Source organism: Crassostrea angulata, chromosome 2 (assembly GCF_025612915.1).
Source record: "Crassostrea angulata isolate pt1a10 chromosome 2, ASM2561291v2, whole genome shotgun sequence".
Lineage (NCBI taxonomy): Eukaryota > Metazoa > Mollusca > Bivalvia > Ostreida > Ostreidae > Magallana > Magallana angulata.
This window is the reverse complement of record NC_069112.1, coordinates 65250293-65271607: the sequence shown is the minus strand read 5'-3', so window position 1 is coordinate 65271607 and position 21315 is coordinate 65250293. Positions and strand designations below refer to the sequence as shown.

Below are 21315 nucleotides of genomic sequence, written 5' to 3'. Positions count from 1 at the left end.
TCATATAAAGGAGGATTGATTTGAAGAGTTATTCCTTTTTATGCAACTTGTTATACAATATTATATATATTTTTATGTCGTATATTTATATTACATGTATTGTTATTAATTGCAGGGCTATCTATTTTCTTACTATACATGTAAAAAAAATCCGGAGATGTCTAGAACCTCACTATGCGTTTGTTTTATTCCAATAAACACAACCAATTTCTCTGGTACATCTGAATATCAATATAGTGGCAACATTTTTAATTATTGCTTAATACATTCTTTTAAGACAATTTTTTTTGTATTGTTGAATACTCGATTTTTTCAGCAGTGGTAGTGCATAAAAACGAGTATACATCACAATAGATGTAATTTTGCTATATCTGTATTTTACTCATATATGAAATGACTTCTGATTGGGGCCATACATAAACTTTAATATAAACAGTTGGGACAACATGTAAATATTTTAAATAATCGCTGTAATTAATCTATATATCAAAGTGTATGTGATATCAAGTTTTGCTCTTTTTATAAATTGAAGATACATAGTGGATTATGATAAAATAAATTTAAACATAAAATCAATATAAACATAAAACGAACACCGTCGAAATTCGGATCCTGTTGATTTAATGGCCTTCGACCATAGATGGTGCATTTCGACAAAAAAAAGTGTACGGGTGGTTTCTGTTTTATTTCGCGTAAGAAATAACGTGATCACTGTAAATAAACATAGGTAATCATAGATTACTAAGCTCACCGAGACGGAGCATCACCCTTATGAGACATCACCTTCATAAGACCACCTTTATCATTTTATATGAAAATCATACTTTATGATCTTGGATATTCATGGATTCTGTTTTGACAAAATATCGTGTATCATCTGATAAATTTTTTTCGGATAATCATATGTTCATATGTTAATCAATTCAATGATATAAAATTAAATATTGCATCATGTCATATTTATAATATATATCATATAATACAATAAAATACCGTAATAAACAATAATGAGATATGATATTGTAACGTATGATATGACATTGTATTGTGTTATACCTTATTGTATTTGATCACATAATACAATATCATAAAATATAATACAATATAGTATTATATTACAATATCATATTGCATAATACATCATAACATTGAAACATGATATTATATTGTATAATATTATTTTCATGCATTATAACGTATTCTATCATTGGTTCTTTTGATATCACGTGTCAAAGTATAAAAATGCGAATTGACCTGTACTTTCTAAAAATAAGCTTTAAAAACTCGGATTGACCTATACTTTCTAAATATAGATAAGAAAAATTTTCCTCTAATGTTAAAATGAATTTGATTGGCTGGCCTGATTCACCCCAACCAATCAAAATTCTCTCCGTGTAAACAAACAACAAAGATGGAAGTTGCAGACAGGATATTTCGTAAATTTCTAGTGCGAGAAGTTAGACGACCTGCTAGCTAAATTTTACATGGAAGCTAGAACGACGAATGGAGATATGTATATAAAGACTTCGAAAATAATATAACGAATGTAGTCCTTTCACTCGGTCAATCCATAGATATATCGACTTCACAGAAAAGCATATCGACCTCGCACTTCGTGCTCGGTCGATATGCTTTTCTGTGAAGACGATATATCTATGGATCGACCTCATGAAAGGGCTATATTTGTATAATATAGTATGATATTATATTGAATGACACTGAAACATATTTGATACATTATATGATATTATATCATATAATACAATATGATTTGATTCCAACATTGTATCTTATCAAATGATACAATATTATGTGATAAAGTAAAATATTATAAAATACATTATTGTATTATACATATTGTATCATATGACACAATAATATATATTACAATACCATATAATACAATTTCATGTGATATGATAATATATCATATAAACCAATATCATATCATACAATATCGTATGATACCATATTATATAATATCACAATATCATATAATACAATTTTTTGTGATATAATTCTATATTACTGAAACTTATATCATATTATACAATATTGTATGATACAATATAATATTTTGCAATATCTTATGTAATTGTATCATGTGATAAAATAATAAATTAAAAATACAATATAATATTATACAATATTGTATCATAATATACAATACTATACATAACAATATCATGATACAATATCATATCATAAAATATAAAAAAAAAATGATACAATATCATATCGTATCGTATAACTTTTTATAACTAATATAACAAATGATATCATATTGTATCATATCAAACAATATTGTTTCATATCATACAATACTATATCATAGGAATCATGTTATATCATTTATCAACAAACACATCTATCTATCGAGCTGGTTTGAGTGAGGTAGGAGATTTCTTTAGCATCCTTGATAATGGAGATCAGGCTCTGCATTTGAAGCAACCTCTGCGTTTCATTTATAATATAGTTAAATCAACTATGCAAGCTTTCATCTATAAAACATGTGACCTGTTCCAAAAAACTAAACCTCATCCAGCATCCGAAAACCTATGGCTCAGATTCAGCATTCAAGCCCATCAGGTGTATTGGTATCATAAGACGCATCATCCATACAATTTTGGTGAAGTTTGGACCAGTAATAACTAAGATTTCATCATCAGAGGGCACTAGCAATTAAAACCTTAACTTCCTCCAGCATCCGCAACCTATGGCTCAGATTCAGCATCCATGCCTGTCAGGTGCATCTGTATCATAAGACACACCATCCATTCAAGTTTGGTGAAGTTAGGACCTGTAATAACTAAGATTTATTTTTTAGCATCCTTGATAATGGAGATCAAGCTCTGCATCTGAAGGTACCTCTGCGATTTATTCATATTGCAGTTAAATCAACTATGCAAGTTTGAAATAGTACTATCATCTATTAAACATGCGACCTGTTCCTAAAAACTTAACTTTATCCAGCATCCGAAACCAGACTATGCATTCAAGCCTGTCAGGTGCATCAGTATCATAAGACACACCATCCATGGAAGTCTGGTGAAGTAAGGACAAGTAATAACTAAGATATCATCATCAGAGGGCACCTGTTTCAAAAACTTTATCTAACCAGCTCTTAAAACCTTAACCTCCTCCAGCATACGAAACCTATTGCTCAGATTCAGCATTCAAGCTTGTCAGGTGCATCAGTATCATAAGACGCACCATCCATACAAGTTTGGTGAAGTTAGGACCAGTAGTAACTAAGATATAATCATCAGAGGGCACCTGCAACAAAAACTTAACCAGCTCTAAAAACCTTAACCTCTTCCAGCATCCGAAACCTATTGCTCAGATTCAGCATTCAAGCTTGTCAGGTGCATCAGTATCATAAGACGCACCATCCATACAAGTTTGGTGAAGTTAGGACCAGTAGTAACTAAGATCAATCATCAGAGGGCACCTGCAACAAAAACTTTAACCAGCTCTAAAAACCTTAACCTCCTCCAGCATCCGAAACCTATTGCTCAGATTCAGCATTCAAGCTTGTCAGGTGCATCAGTATCATAAGACGCATCATCCATACAAGTTTGGTGAAGTTAGGACCAGTAGTAATTAGATATTGCTATCAATGGGCACCCGCAACAAAAACTTTAACCTGCTCCAAAAACCTTAACCTCCTCCAGCATCCGAAACCTATAGCTCAGATTCAGCACTCAAGCCTGTCTGGTGCATCAGTATCATAAGGCACACCATCCATGCAAGTTTGGTGAAGTACAGACCAGCAGTAACTAAGATACTGCTATCAAAGGGCACCTGCAACAAAAACTTTAACCTGGTCCAACAACCTTAACCTCCTCCAGCATCTGAAATTTAGGACCCAGATTCAGCATCCAAGTCTTTCAAGTCCATAAGTAGGTCCAGATGCATCATCCATGCAAGTTTGGTGAAGATAGGACAAGTAATAGCTTAGATACAGGACCTGCAACAAAAACTTTAACCAGGTCCGGACGCCGACGCCGACGCCGACGCCGAGGGTATAGCATAAGCTCTCCTTGACTTCGTCTCGGTGAGCTAAAAATTAAACCATATGTACCTTTGAAGTTAGGGAAATCTACCAAGAAAGATTTCAAACTTACAAACTATTAGACATGAAACGCAATCGTTATGGATGGAATACATTAAATAGTATTGCATAAGTATGACATGTCACGGCATTCCATATTTTGAAACACCTTTCGCTTTATGTGCTAAAGAGGTCTAGGAGAATCTGGATAAGGATATTTAAAAAAAAAAAAAAAACTCGACTGGGGATGAAAAACGAGTCGTTTAAAATCAATTCTTCTTCATAGTTGGGTCGTTCGCGTTGGTGGAAAAACTGCCAGACGCTATAAATAAAAAAAATACGAGACCTTTAAAAAAAAGTTTAAACTTTTACACCAGGGGATAAATATGAAGCGAATTCGATAAATAATTACTGCTCTTTCGGATAGATTTGCCCAGTGGGATCAACAAAAAGAACATCGTTTTCTCCTAAACTTTTCTCGCCTACGTTTATTGGAAAAGTGAAAGAGAGCGATCGTATATAGGAGTGGCATTTAAAATTTAATTACCTAAAAAAGCATTGAATAAAAGTAAAAATGTTTTATAGATCATAATAAATTCATCATTATGAAGCTACACATAAAATTTGAAAATGCCCTTATCATAACCAAACTCGTCTTAAAATAGAAGCAGGAAAAATGACAGAATAGGATAAAGAAATACAAGGTATATGTGCCCCCAAATCTTTTTTTTTTTTTTTGGGGGGGGGGGGGTTACTTAGAGCACTACAATGATATCAGCAAAACATCTTACCACTGAAATTAACATTTAACTCTTAGGATTAATTATATTCTGGATAGACCAACACAAGATTGTTTCCATAGTAACGGTATGTCAAAATTAGAGAGAAAGATAAACTATATGTACAGCTAAAATGAAAAAAAAATGACAATTACAAACCGTAAACCATCTCAAAAATCCATAAAACGAAATACAAAATCAAAGCAGAGCAACACAGACCTCCAAAAAGATAGAGGTAGGATCAAGTGACTAGGAGTGAGCATCCTCTGCCTACCAGGCACACCCGCCGTGTGCTCTCGGCTCCGTTATATATCAAAAAGCTATGTTACAAGGTTTAAAGTTCGTGAAAAAAAACCTGTTCCTACTGTAGTAATTCCCCAAAGTTGACATTATGTTGTGGTGTCGGAAAGGTTTGCGTGTCCACTGCAGAAACGTCAAGTGTACAAACCGTCAAGAAAGCAAAGGTCATGTCAAAAGCATTACAAAATAAACTCATTCCACTCTGCAATCCAAACTGTACAAAAGACTTAATTTTCAGCTTGTGAACCGCGAAAACACCTAAATTTTTGGTCTTGAAAACATGCCCTTTTTTTGTGAAATAAGAAGAAGAAAGTAAATATTGTCCGGAAGAATATATCAATGTAAAACAATGAATATATGACATCGCTGCCAATAAATTCATTTTTATTTACTCAGTTTACTGCAGTTACTCCATGGATAATCATATATGTTTAAAACGAATATGTCATAATTCCCAGAATTTAAACAATAGTTCGATCATTTATTCTTTAGTATTAATCAATCTGTGAAAAAAAATTGCTTAATTCAACGTTATCACCCGGCCTTATCAATGGCTGATGCAATGCAAAATCCCCGTAAACTGTTTAGTTTGGGATGTGTATTGAAACCTGAAGCCGTACAGGGGGGAGGGGGGGGGGGTAGGGCGTTTCAAAACAGATAGTCTGGACATTTCTCATATTAGTGAATGAACGTAGTTTGAACTCAAAGGTATTTATGATTATCGAAATATCAAGCGAAAAGTGGTGGAAGCAAAAACTCGGGACACAGTATAGCTATCTCTGGGCTTCTTTCACTTTGGAAACTAATAAACTTTCATTTGTCAATCAGATATTATGTTTTACCGGAATATAGATATTTCCCATTTGCATTGGTCCTCAGAGACAGGGACACATCCATAACGTTTCCTGTGGATCATTGAACACTGCTCATTAAGATAGAGATCAATGTGTGGAAATTTAATTTAAAGAGTTGTTAATTCGTGTTGGTAAAATGTAAGCTTAAGTTGAATTGAACGCTCAATCGAAGATATGAAAAAATAGCATAATAAATATATAATTTCAAATAAGTACATCACATAGAGGGACGTACATCTTGTGAATTAGATAACTGCAACTCACTAGTAGATCCACACAAAATGGCTCTCTTCGGCAATATTCGATAGATGTGTGATTCTTCTCTTGATATACATGTACCAAAGTTTATGACGCACTTAAAATACTTGCAGCATTACTATACGCTAAATACGTCTGATTTATATCATGCCCACAGTCATTCAAAGATTAATGTTATTAACTTTTTTTTACTTCATGTTTTTAAATTGGCTTTTTCATTGTTTTTCTCATCAAGTTTTACGTTTCTTTTGAAGGTTTATGATGCACAATTTATGTTTTGCGAATAGTCAGCCAAAATTTAGGTAGTAGGTTATAACAGAGATATAAAGCTCTCATTTCTTTATTATGCAAACAAAGCTCATGCCTTTTTTATGTTTATATATGTAAAATATGTAAAATATCTTGACAAAAGGTTCGTTTTTCTTGGACTTTTATATCAAAAGTGTTAAATGACAATATTCCAACATTTTTTTTACAATTGTCATTTCATATTTAGATTTAAATAATGTATGTTCTCTCCAGTAACCTTAAAGTAAATACAAACAAGGCACTGTCCTTATTTCCATAACTGCATCATGTGAGATTTGGTAGTTTTGTTAAATGTCCATTATTTATAACAAGCTCTCATATTTTATCATTATTGATGTGATTTATAGGTTTCCCTGAAAGTCTCGTGATTTAAAATACCAGAGCGTTTACCTGTGTCATTAACTATTTGTTTACGTTTTATCACAGTTTAATTAAAGATCCGATAAAACACATACGATCGTAGAATGCACCTTGCAAATCACAATGCTAGATTTCATTAAGGACTCTATCATCAGTGTTGGTAGGATTTGCTTGTTTGTATTTACATTTCTCTTTCTGGCTTCCACCATCTTTATGTTCGAAGTTCGTCATTTACGGTCATCTATCCTTTCCATTAAAATTTACTGACTGTGAAACACCTAGCATGCTTCTTCTACACTGTAATATGTTTCAAGAATGAAATCGATGTTACCTGTTGATATTCCTTAGTATATTCAGTCTTACTCAAGGAACTTTATTAGTTTATTCGATCGTTTGTAACTGTGCTGTACATATGCAGTTGTCTTATGTACAATCCAGACGGTTGATTGGTCATGGCCGTTTTTGCTCTGTACAACTATTCTTGTAAAGAAAAGATAAGTAAATCTATACAGGAAAAAATTCAAATTTTAGAGCATATGATAATTCTCCCTACTGGATTCATGTAATAGCTTAATGAATATTAAAAAAAATAATAATAAAAGGTAAATATAATGATTAATTTGTTGCACACCTGTCCTCCTGAATTTGTCGTTTGATCAATTATAATAAGGCTTTGTACGTTTGTTCTATGCATTGCTTCCAAGCGCGCTGTTATGATACGTTCATACATTACCAAATCATAATTAACCGAGGACTTCAAAGAGTATATGTGTAAAAATTTCTACTGCTTTTTCGCATTCTCATGAACTGTTTTATTAAATTTCAAATTTAAGGTCAGGTTTTATTCAACTCTGACAATATCAAGTGTGATACATGTACGTAATGAAATAAGTTTTTTCCCGTGTCAAGTATCCTGAACTGCGATATAGCAAGTGCCGCACACAAGTCAGTTAACCTCACCAAAAGAACTAAAAATCAGGGAGCTGATGTCTTATACCTTAACATGTAGCTTAGTTAAACTTCTGAAACAAATTGTGATGTTACAACACTAAGTTCCAAAAATAATGAAGTGATTTTCTTTATGTAGTATACAAATAAATATGTACTGTGAAAATAACTGCAGAGTATCTGAATATATGTTATAATTGTTCTTCAAGAGCCTTTCCTTTACAAAAGCAAATATATATTGATTAAAATTACACGTATCTTTTACATTTTATTATAACAGAATTAACCTCTCAAATATTCATTTTAATAATCTAAAAGATATTGATTACCCTTAGGAAATAAATTCAGAATGTGAATTACAAGATCTAGTAAAAAAAACATACTAATACGGTTCACATTATTATTTATGAGTGCACAATTCAAGTTGTTCAAGGTAGAAAAATGTTTTCGTGAAATTTTCTTCTATAGAACAATATGATGCTTCTTAATAAATATTAACATGTTTTAAAAAAATGATAAAAATACAATTTATGTACTTTTCAAGGTTTTTAAAAATATTTGACGTACAATGTATGTAAAAATGGATATATGCGAGATTGATAAAAGACGTGAAAAAATATTTTTAATTCTTGTCCGGTTGATCTAATTTTTATCAAGTATGATCCCTTATGATATTACCATTCTAACTTTCTGTTTTTACTTTTAAAGAAACACCAGTTACACATTCCTGAATGATAGAAAGCTGAATTGCACAAAAACATACCCATTTTTAAATTACTTTCAAATAAAGATATTATACTGTACCTCAATTTCATTTTTGCCTCCAGTAAATTAAAGGCATTTCATATACTTACGATAAGAAAGTACTGAATTTAACCATTGCAAAGAATTATGCCTATATTTGGTGTATTTTAGGAAATTGAAAAATAATTTCATTACAAAGTATTTCGTACCTTATAATAAATCAAACCGTCACAATAAAATAATATATATATATATATATATATATATATATATATATATATATATATATATATATATATATATATATATAGGGAGAAATATAGCGTGGAGAGAGAGAGAGAGATGTCATATTAACTGCAGAATATTATATAAGGCAATTAATAGCTCTTCAAAATTTAATGTTAAACCTTAGCAAAGGTAGATCAATTAAAATTGATGAACGCTACGAAATTGCTTCTTTTCTAAAATTCTTCATTACCGATTAATTATTCATTTTAACATTTAAGTGCTTATTGATTGGACTTTATTCAATAAATCAAAACTTCAAAATTCAAACTCAATATAAACTCAAACGGTATTGAAAAGTATTGCTCTGAAGTGTGCATTCGCTTTGTCCAATGTAGAAATAAACTGTATCTTTCTACAGTACAATGTTGCTAGTCTTTCGATGTCCGTGGTTTTTAATAAGCGTCCTTGTGCCGTGTTTTGGCAACTTACAACCGGGCTTCTCTAGACTTCAGCGAGGACACAGACTGGACAGGAAACTGATTCAATCCTTCCAAGGACTCAGTTTCCTGGACTGTGTGATAGAATGTCTAGTAACACCACGGTGTAAATCTGTTAACTATTGCAAAGGGGCTAATTTCTGTGAAATTAACTACGAAAATAAGACGACAGCAGATAATAAATACATGGACAATGCTGGATTTGTGTACAGTGAAAAGGAGCACTGGCCTAAGGTAAATGTGTTGCAATCTATATTAACTTATATTATATTATTATATACTCTATTCCAAGACAACATATATATATATATGCAGCACATGTTTACATTGCTATTTACTATTTATATGGTCTGTGACAATACTATCGAATCATTTTTTATATTATTGGAATTTTAAGACAATTATTTTTTTTTAATTTAAAAATCAGAATTGTACGTTTAATTATTTTTAAATCTGCAAAAAAATGTAGTTTAAGAAAAAAAAATAAGTGTTTTAGATAGATTTGATCACGCCCCGACCGAAATTATCACCTCATAATATTCAAAGAATGATTCCTTATTACTAATATTTATATAATTTTAAGCCATCGAACGATTAAATATTAAAATATAAATAAGCAAACCCCTCTGGCGCCTCCATTTGGCGTCATTTGTATTATAGGTTATATAGTACAGAATTGATACGTAGTGTTATCACAGGCAAAGACACTGGAAAATGTAGATATATGTTTATGAAACGTCTTCACTGCAACAAAGAAATAGAATACCAAATTAATCAAATGGTACGTTTTTCCTCACTGTCATATGTACAGTACCGACCAGACCTAACGTAGCAGAAAGAAAACCCCAATTAAACACTAGGTTTACTTTCTGGGTGTACTCCTGGCTTACTAGAGTGGGCCCACAGTAAATCCCAAGTAAACCCAAAAAGTGAACCCGGAGTTTTGTAGGGGTTTACTCTGGTGTTAGGTTGCGTCGGATCAGTACTGTAGGTAAATATTCAGTTAGAATTATCAATTGACGAGTTACCCTTTTAATGATAAAAGAGTGGAGAATAACTGTTTAAATAAAATGGTATAAATGTGAAAAAATACGGCGAGTTTTAGGCATGTTCCCTAATGATCGCCCGGTAAGAAAAGTACACATATTCGGAGCAAACCCGGTGATTTCATCGTATTGGGCGTTGACCGCTCTGTCTTAGCAAAAAAGTATATTAAATAGGCAATTTTCTAAACCACTGATTGAATAAGAATATATTTAGATTTTACTGTATTGCGCGTAACAATAACCGCAGGCGTTCAAAGAAACGCGTCGCTCCATGACATCAAAGTACTAACTAAGTCAAACAATCAGTACATGTTAATATCATTATACACGTTAAGGGAGTCTATCTATAACCATCATATTTCATATCTAATAAATTACAAGTTTGATCATTAAATTTTTAGTGTGATTTTGATATAATAATAATTCACCTTTGACATTTATAAAGAAAATTGAATATTAACAAATTTACAATATGTTGAAGTTAACATAAAGGTTTAAAGGAAAAAAATGCATTTTTTAATTATATTTTTTAGTTCTAGTAATTTTTTCACATTTCTCTTGGTAAAAAGTTGCAAATGCTTTCCCTTTCTTCGAATATGCTAAAAAAAACTTCATAATTTACCATACATATTTTCATAAAATGAAAGGGCGGACAACGCTAAAGTTTAGCTGCAAAAGGCTCATTTAGTTGTCTACATACATACTCCTGAGTTTGCTTTATATGTCAGCCTCATAATACCTTTAAAATACGTATTTGATGTACTGTAGAATCAAAATGGTTACATTTGCCTTAGTTAAGGATGAACTACCTTAATCTACTGTCTCAGGCTCGTAAGATTATATAGTTAGGCTGAATTTGCAAACTTCCTTCCTCTGGCCTCCAGTAGCAATACCATTCCAGATACAGACCCATTCAGCACCTATGTTTCAGCTTATATACGTTGTCTCAGATTTTAACCACTTATAAAAACTTATATACACTTGTCTTAGCTTATATCCACTTTTCTCAGCTTGCGTACACTTGTCTCAGCTTATGAACACTTCGGGTATCGATTGAATTAGTGAGAACCGATTTGGATGACGTAAGTGAGACAAAAAATTAGCACAATTTTATAACCGCTTTGCGAGTAATAATTCTGTTTAAAGTGTAACGTTCAGACACTTTAATTATTTACCATTAATGCGATTTTTAGCAGCAAAAAAAAAAAACTGCTGTCACATTGAAAAAAATTGATTAAGCAGCCATTTATTGCAGCCACGCAGGTCAAAGCAGCTGGCAGAAAATTTGTCAAATCATCAAAGTACTGAGAGCAGTCGAGCAGAATAAAATACAGATTTGTAATCTCTATATAATATCGATACCAAGATGATTGATGCATAAATGAAATTGATGATTAAAAACTGTTGACGAAGTAAAGCATGTTTAACTGATATCAATAAATTTTGTCGACCAGTTTAACAAAAGTGAATAAATTGTGTGGATTGGCTACGTGATATGAAACATAAAATGTCTTTTATGCAAGACATTTTGTTAACATCGAAAACGCACACAAACCTGAAAATCAAGCCAGATTTTTTCTTTTCTTCTAGCATCCATCTAATAACCCAACAATTGAAATAGATATTTTTTAAATGGTAGTCTCGACCCATTTGACCATGAAATAGGATATGTGAATTTGCTATTTAAATATTCTGGATATATTCAAAAAATCACAGGATGGATCTCTACCATTCCGTCAATTGGACGGGAACTGAAATGTGACTGCTTGGCATATATGTGCCATTCAGTCACATTTCCAGACCATTCAGTTGACTGTATGGCAGAGCGTCATCATGTGAATAGTATACATGTATAACAAGATACGATATTGTTGCGAGCAACGAGTGGGTCTTCCGTTTGATTATTAATTAAAAGTAGGGTTGAATTGAAACGTTAACATTCGGTACGAGTTACTATATTCATTTCCTTTTTAAAAATTTGTTGGTCCCACAATGCAAAATTAAGATTTCAGGAATAAGGTCATTTTTGAATTTCAATATCTCTGCAATGCGTTGTCCGATTTTAAAACGGTTTTTATTTTTGTATTCAGTACAAACATGTCGACAAAACGTATATCATTTAAAATTCCAAACATTGGAATTTTGGAAACACTTTCGGCGACGACAAGAACTGACGAACGGCCTGCTTTTATTAAAATATAAGTTTAAAACATATTCCGATGAAAAAAATGTAAATTGTAAATTTGAAAAATTTATAAAACAGTATTTTCCATAAATGCTGTTTTAGCGGACTGGAAGTGACGGACGATCGTGGTTTTACCTTATCGGCCCTAGGAATTCAAAAATCTATCATTCCTGAAACTTTCAATTTTCTATCTTCAATCGTTTTTGAGAAAAAGGGAGAACAAAATAACTTTTTACAAAATAAAAACAAATATAACAGCCGACCGGAAATGACGTCATCAACAAAAATGTGCGTTATAAATTACCTTGAAATTTTGTATTATTCGTGACAATTTCATAAAAATTCGTTGTAGCATATTCGAGATATTCAAGTTTATTGAAAAATTTTAAGAAATAATTTAGTGAAAAATAGAGAAAAAGAAACCTAACGAAAACAATAGAGTCTTCCGTTGGAAAAGGAAGACCCTAATAAAACATATTGTATATGTACTTAGTACAAAGAGCATCCCTTCATGTTATAAATACATAGACTGATAAAATATTTAATGGAGGAATAAGTGTAACCGATTACAACTTCTGTCACACACTTCGAAGATTTAGAATGAATATCATATCAATTGAGAGGCGGTTCAAATCTTGTCATCTGAGCGGACCACTTTCAAACGTTCAAAACTCCGTTGCATACAATTTTTTAATAAGCACGCAAACAAACATATATACAGTACATTTAGATAAACACTTCAAAAATTGAAGTAGTTTAAATAAATTAAACTTACAGTAAACTCTCGTGTTCACCAATGTTTTATTTTGGTAGGAGCTGGCTGGAGCTTGTTCGAACTCAACCTGTGAAATCAACCAGACATGTAAACACAAGAGATATTCCGAGGATAAATTCTTTGAATGTGTTTTGTCAGGTAAAATCATCCGGTACCTTGCTTTAATGGTATCCATAAAAAATAAACATGTGTTAATGGTATCCATTAAAAATAAACATGTATTACATGTACATAATTGGTTTTCCTTAGGCATATTGACAAAACCTTAAGTGTCAAAGAGAGCTAATTTTTTTTAACAAAATACGTATCAAGTATTATGTTTATGTTTTAATTTAACACAATATACTATAATACTTCCAGGAGTATAAATTAATAGATATAAATATTTATCAAACTAACTGTAAGTTGAAGAAAATATCACAATAGACTAGAAAATTAACAACATTGTCGTGCCTTTTTTGTAAAAGTAAAATATAGCCTCTTATCATATTAATTTCAGTGTAAGATTACATTGTTTTTTATTTGCCTTTATACATAAGATTGTGGAATACCCGATCAAAAAGGAATAAATTTGAGTTCAATAAAACGTGAGGACGCCATTGGCATACACAGGAGGATACACGCCTCGTGTGCTGACGGATACTCCCAGTCTGGTTCAGGACGGCTGAACTGTCAGTCAAACGGGGAGTGGAAATACAACATTGTCTGTGAAGGTGAATATGCTAAAATGATATGTGATGAAGTAAATTATTCATGCTTTAGTTTTGAATAATAAATGGTATTTTAAATGCATGTAAATGAAACCAAGAATTGATTTTTTTGTCAAAACAAAATGTAAAATCAAACGGGTTTACTAATTTTTTTTTTCGATTATCACGAGTACTGAGCCACGTTCACGGCACGGCAATGCCCATAGTTTAGAACAACGCAGTGAAAGTGTTATTATGCATAATGTTTGCAAATAGTTATATTTAGCAAATAGAACGATTGACTATTTAAATGTTCCAATTAACTTGAAATAAAACACCTACAACTGAGCAAAAAATTACGTACTAAAGCATGTATAACATCTTTAAAGGACAATCTTTTAAATAATGAAATACGTAAACCATGGGAAAAACAATGCATTTAATTCTACACGTATGAAATTTTTTAACAATTCTGTTTACTGTAGTATGTTATGTTTTACTTAGACGGTAAAGTTAGGCATCGGTTGTCATGTAAACGCATGTAGCAAACATCCACGTTCCCATTTAGAAAGTTAGCAGTTGATAAATTCATTGTAACCATTTAAATATCTCATGCAAGATGTTGATGAGTGCAAGGAAGACCCTTGCCTCAACGGAGCCAATTGCACAAACACACCTGGCTCATTCACCTGTACATGTGCCGCCGGTTGGACGGGGATAGTTTGTAATGAAGGTAAGGAATGTTTGATGTTTAACATGATTATCAATAGAAAATAATACACTGAAAGCCTTAAATGTTTTTTCTTGTAGTTCTATTTTGGTGGTTGTTTTATTTTAAAGATCGATTTTTATTTCTTTTCAATCAGCTTTAAAACGTGAGATGCAAAATATTGTCAAAGTAACCAAATAATGTTAAAGAAGACAAAAATTGATACACCGGCTATAGTATGTTATGTTATACTTAAACGACAAAGTTAGGCATCAGCTGTCCTGTCAACGCATGTAGAAAAACGTCCGCGTTTCCAATAAGAAAATTGTTGTTGATTAAATCATTGTAATCATTTAAATATCATTTAAATATTTCAAGATGTTGATGAGTGCCAGAGAGTCCCTTGCCTCAATGGAGCCGAGTGCACAAACACACCTGGCTCATTCACCTGTACATGTAGCGCCGGATGGACGGGGAAAGTTTGTAATGAAGGTAAGGAACTAGAAATCGTGTTACACCCTACATTTTAAATGTGGAAAACATATGTTTTAAAATGTCGAGATTGTTAACAGAATCTAAAACATTTATATGTCTTTCTCTTTTAAGTAGACGCTTAAGTAAATCTTTAAAGGGAAAATTAAAACATATTTTCTTGTGAAATTTCTCGCTGTAAAAAAGGATACATGTACATGTATATCTACGGTTGTTATCTATATTTATTCTGTTGGGAAGGGGGATTTTTTGCCAAAATTATTAAGCTGAAGATATTTTATTTCAAAGTTACGTACATCAAGAAAAATAACGAATTATGCGATGTATAAACACCCTCCTAACGGACTCTTCGAACTATATATTAGAACACTGCTGGTATTGTTTTGATTTAGATTATGTGTATAATGCCAGTATATTCAAGCTCATAGCGTATCATTATAATTTCTCCTTATACAATGATTGCGATGCGCTTTGTAAGACAGTAATAATCATTATCCTTTTTAATACCATGTTTCTTTTAATGTCTGACTTATAAAACTGAACTAATATAACTGATAAACTTTTCAGATATAAATGAATGTCTGGATAATCCATGTCAAAACGGAGGTACATGCAGTAACAATGCTGGATCCTTCGAGTGTACATGCGCAGGTGGATTCAGAGGGGCTCTCTGTAATGAAGGTAAACTTTCTCTCTCTCTCTCTCTCTCTCTCTCTCTCTCTCTCTCTCTCTCTCTCTCAGAGAAATTATAATAGTTGTACAATTTATGCAATGAAAAAATTATGTAATATACATGAGAATCAGAAGCAAACTACGAAACTTGCGACTATGACTGTTGTGTTGACTTTACACAGTGAAATTGCAAGCTATAAAAGGGAGTTAAATAACACGTAAAGTAGGTGGATGGGACATGGTAGACTATAAAACAATGAGTTACTGACACTAATGTTGCAACATATGCAAGGTATGGAAGGTCAACCCTTTGCAGGGAATATCCTTGGGGAGGTCTAAAAAGCTGAAAATCAAGAGAAATGGGCAAATTAAAGAGTGTTGAAATCTCAGAGAAACTACTTTGGTGAAAAATGTACTCATTCTGGCTATTAATTCCCACAGGAAATAGTGATTGGCCTCACAAGGAGTGAAAGGTATCTGTGCTGAATGTGGTCATAGGGAATTAAAAATGCCCCCTGCCCCCTTTACTTTGTTGCAAAATTCTAAATAGGAGTCAAATGCATATAATAACAGTACACAAATGTAGGCAGGGCCTTGAAGCGATACAACTTTTGAAGAAACAGTAACATATTTAAAGCAAAATAGGATTCCTACTGTAAAAATTAATGCAGGTAACATGTATTATCAGGTATGCATATTTTCATTACTTTGTTTTGTTTTGATTGCAAACCTTATTTTTGTATATTCATACCAGTTTACAATGTTCCATACTGACACAATGCAACACCTTTTTTTTTATTTTTTTTTTTAGAAATGATGAATTATTCTTATCGCCCTAAAACGAAACATTTAGTTTTATTACAAAACTCAGGGTCAAAACTAAATTTTGCTGGTGAAAAATGCTATAACGTGAAGTTACAAAAATATCTCTTATACTTGTTCCTTCAAATAAATCTGTTTTTCAGAATTTTCAACACGTTGATACGTCATAGGAAGCACTATGACATAACATCTCGATGTTAAAATGTGTATTTTGAATTACAGCTCTATCCATGAAAGAAAATTTAGCGATCAATGAAATAAATAGTATCTATTATTATTATCAACAAAATCTTATTTGTTTTAATATTGTTGACAGTTCTGCCGAACATTGCATTACGTAAACCTGCCGAACAGTCATCAACAAAACATTACCGTAGAGCCACGTATGCAGTGGATGGTGATAACGGTACAGACTTTGTCGTAGACAAGTGTACAAACACAATTGATGGCGACACCAATCCCTGGTGGAGGGTGGATCTACAGGCCGTGTATTCCATCACATCTGTCAGAATACTCAACAGAGGAATAGATGAATACGGAGGTAAGTGTAAAAAGAAAAAAAACATTGCAAATTGAATCGAAATGCATGCATGTTGATTTTGCTTCTCACGTCCATGCCTCTGATCAAATAAGTTAAATTAAAATGCCCCCCCCCCCCCCAAAAAAAAAATAGTCATTCATGTTCATATGTTCTTTTGTATTGTCTGCAAATAGAAGTTGTATATTTGGTATTAATTTGCAGGAAACATTTTCATCGTTGAATTCTCTGTTTTAATAAATGCAGTGAATAGATGCAATAATGTAACACGATAAAGAAACAAATGCGTGAACAATTGCCCAATTTCTCTAAATATTTCTTTTTAATATACTCCACTTAATAACTTGCGATGGGGTATTGTAAACGCAACTTTTATACCTTTGCACAGAATTCAACTAAGCGTATGTTACGCCACACCAATAAAAAAATTTCGTCGGACCTGGCGCTACAAATTGAACAAAAGTACATAAATAGTATTAACTTAAGTTCACCACGTCAGGAAAATTTCGTTCCGTTTTCAATATTTTTGTTGTTTATCTCCGTTCAGAAACTGGTAATTGAGGAATCTTTAGTAGTAATAGAGTAAACTTTGGTTGACCTGTACATATGCTGTTCTTGAATCTTAGGTTTGGTTGAAGTTAATAAAAACTACAAAAAACGACGATGTGTTTTACTAGAAATTACTCCCATAGATATGACCTGCGATGTCTTATGAACTTATTTAAACCCATCGATTTTGTTCATCCAAGTGAGGATGACAACATAAACGGGACAATATATCAGCTCAGTTTATAGAGTCAGAATATTGGGATAGGATTAAATGAGATTTTGGATACGCTCGGAAGTACATTGAAAATCGTAACATTAAAGGTTCAGTTTTTTCATGACATTCCTATGGCTCTAACCCCCTTTATTATATAATGTACTATTGAGTGTGGGGAATACACCAACACACACGTTACATGAAATATGATGGGGTTCAGTCCGGAACAGAAAATTAATTTTATAGCGATGACTAGTATGTAATCGCTTTTGTCTTCAAAATGACAATACATATGTACTTTAACAATGATTTCTCTAACAGTAAACACAGGTTTATTGTTATAATACTAATGATGCCAACAAGTTAAGTACTGCTGATGTTAATCTCCTTCCTTCTGAAATAGGATGACAGGTCTGTGCATTCCTCACTTGGAATCATGAAAACTTGTATCACAGTGTTAAGATTTTTAAGCGGATTTTCATTGTCTAGCATTGAAATAAATGCATCTCTAGCTGTATATTTAGCTATATATAATTCAGTTATTGCATTTGACAGGTTTGATACATGTACACGTAAACTCTTTAATTTTACTTAAAATAAATAAGAATACATAAGTATGTATCTACAATGATGACCAATCCAATCAGTATGTACCATACATATAATAAAATCCTCATTGTTACTGACCTTCTAAAAATGGGGGCATAACTAAGTGGGTAAGAATAGCTACTGTAATGGCAAAGTTTTGCATGTTTACATGAACAAAGACATAAAAAGTATTGAACACAGGGATATTCTGATAAAATGTTAACTTCATTCTAATGTTTGATTTATACCTCTATTAAGTCCAACACATGAGACATTTTTTTTTGCATTAATGTCAACTTTTATAATAATTGTTTGAAAAAAAATACTACTATGTCAATATGTATGAATGAAAGCATGTTTTAAAATGTTGTGGATTGATTTGTCATAAATAATTTTCATATGAAAAAACATGATTTTCATGCAAATATCATGCCAAAATAGTCGCATGAGACTTTTCATTGGTTTTTGCATGATTTTCTAACGAAAAGTAACACGCATGAAAATCGTTTCCCTGTGTAAGGGTATGCCTCAATGAGGGGATCGATTTGTTAAAAAACCTTCTTATCAAACATCAATCGGCCAGAATACTGTTACATGTACTTGTGTAGAAGCATTCTCAAGAAGTGCACATTTAACTTTGTACAAATCATGATACCGTGGTAGAGTTTTAAGCACAATGGGGGTCGACATTTATATAGTTATGTATTTAAAGATAAAAAAACTTTAAAAAACTTGTTTAAAACCAATCAGCCAGAAAAGATGTAACGTGTATGAAAGCATCCATGGGTAGATTATATTCAAGGTTGATCAAATCCTCTATGGACGGATCTAGATTTTTTCTGAAATATGTATGATATGTAGCCTTCGACCTTCAAGGAGTCTTTACGAATTCAACAATCTGATATTAGGAATATAATGTCATACTGAACTTATCCATGCAACTGGTGTAGTAGCATGTTCTAGTGTTCTGAACATATCCTAAATAACCATAATTTGACTTTTATTTAGATGTGTCATTCCGGCTGCAGGATGTTACCGTCACTGTAGGACTGACAGAATCAGACATCAGCTCTCCCTGTGGTTTCTTTGCTGGTCCCGGTACTGCGTCACAGCTGGTCGTCATCGATTGTCCGACATCAACACAGGGGAGATACGTAAAGATCTCCAAGACAACAGAGACCCTCACTCTTTGTGAAGTTGACGTGTTTGGCGTCCCCGTCTAATCATCAAATTATTTGGTGTCATAGATGAAAAGTTACCGTATAAAAATACATGCATTTGTTTAAGCATCCGGGATAATTTATTATGTATCTTTTTTTTATAGTTCAGATTGACAAGTCTTACTTATGCCTTCAGTCGGCTCAAGCATACATGTATCTTTTACAACATATACCATTGCATAAAATGTAACAGAACACTGAAATCTTATACCACTGCTTTGGAATCCGATACCGTAACATAAAATCTCATAATTGCAATTCATCATATCATAACATAGCATACAGCATGGTTTAAAATTCTCTCTTTTAAATGATTATATTTTGGAGAAATAATGTTAATATTACAGAACAGTGGTGGGCTTTAGCTTCTTATCATTTTAATTCAAATGTGTTGAACCTTTCTGTATACAGAGGCGTTTTCGTGCAAACATCAAAGCATACCATAACACATTTTATCATTAAGCCTTTCATTTCAAATTTTAATAGCATATAATTATATTAGTATAGCATATCATAAAAATAGTATAGCATATCAATAAAATAATAACCATAGCATAGCGTAATTATGATTGTAAAAGATATGCATGACATGATTATTTACATGTATTTGTTCGATATGTTGCGTGATGACTCTATCTGATCTCATTTACATGTATAATACTACATACACTGGATATATTGACTGTGAATCCTTCATGTACCTTAATATGCATCAACATATACAAAATTCGTTTGAATCAATTCGTGTTGGTTTTTATTCTGTGTTATTAATGTTGTGTCAATAAATAACAACTGCGATTTTTCGTTTTTTTTAAATAGGACAGTGGATAGGACATTGTAACCATTGACCAAGAGAATATTCTTTTATAGATTTTGTCTTTAGATTAAAAATACATAATGACGCGTTGAAGTGTTACATTTTTCGAAACTTTAAAAAAAATGTTTCTGCTAGCAATTTGTTTTTTATGGAAAACAAAAGAATTTTGAATTTATGTAAAAGGTCAAAGTAGGAAAGGTTTATGCTCCATTTGAAAGAAAAGTTAAATATAAATAATGAGGTTTGCTAACTGTAGTATATGCATATTGTAGACTGCTAACTGTACAAACTCGTGCTATTAAGATGCTCACTTGACTACAGCGTAAAAAGCACGCATTACATTCTAAATATAGTATGCACCAGTTTGTACAGTTAACAATCTACAATATGCATAGACTTCAATCGTTGGGGATTTGATCTTGAAATGCCGTATAAAATAAATGTTTTTCACCATGTGGAGTAAAATGAATGATTAAATAACAATTTTTTTTCTTTTATCACTCACAATCATTACAATAATTTAAAAAAAATCATTGTATTTTTTAATTGCAGACTTAATACTTACTATAGTCCGTCCCAAGATATTTTTGCCGCATATTTCCTTAAATTATTCGATATTTATAAATACCTCTTGGTTCAGACGATGTTCATTCAATAGTATGTAAAAA

The 21315-nt window shown here is 32.1% G+C and overlaps 1 protein-coding gene and 1 pseudogene across 1 annotated transcript; one reads left to right on the top strand and one right to left on the bottom strand.

The window, feature by feature from the left end:
- The window catches only part of LOC128174709 (uncharacterized), a 115746-nt pseudogene that overhangs the window by 29307 nt on the left and 65124 nt on the right, over positions 1–21315 (bottom strand).
- LOC128172658 (neurogenic locus notch homolog protein 1-like) lies at positions 9234–19899 on the top strand. Its single transcript, XM_052838434.1, has 8 exons — positions 9234–9565; positions 13376–13475; positions 13877–14050; positions 14646–14759; positions 15114–15227; positions 15795–15908; positions 17038–17262; positions 19619–19899. Exons 1-8 carry the CDS (start codon positions 9257–9259, stop codon positions 19831–19833), a joined length of 1365 nt encoding a protein of 454 aa, XP_052694394.1. The 5' UTR covers positions 9234–9256; the 3' UTR covers positions 19834–19899.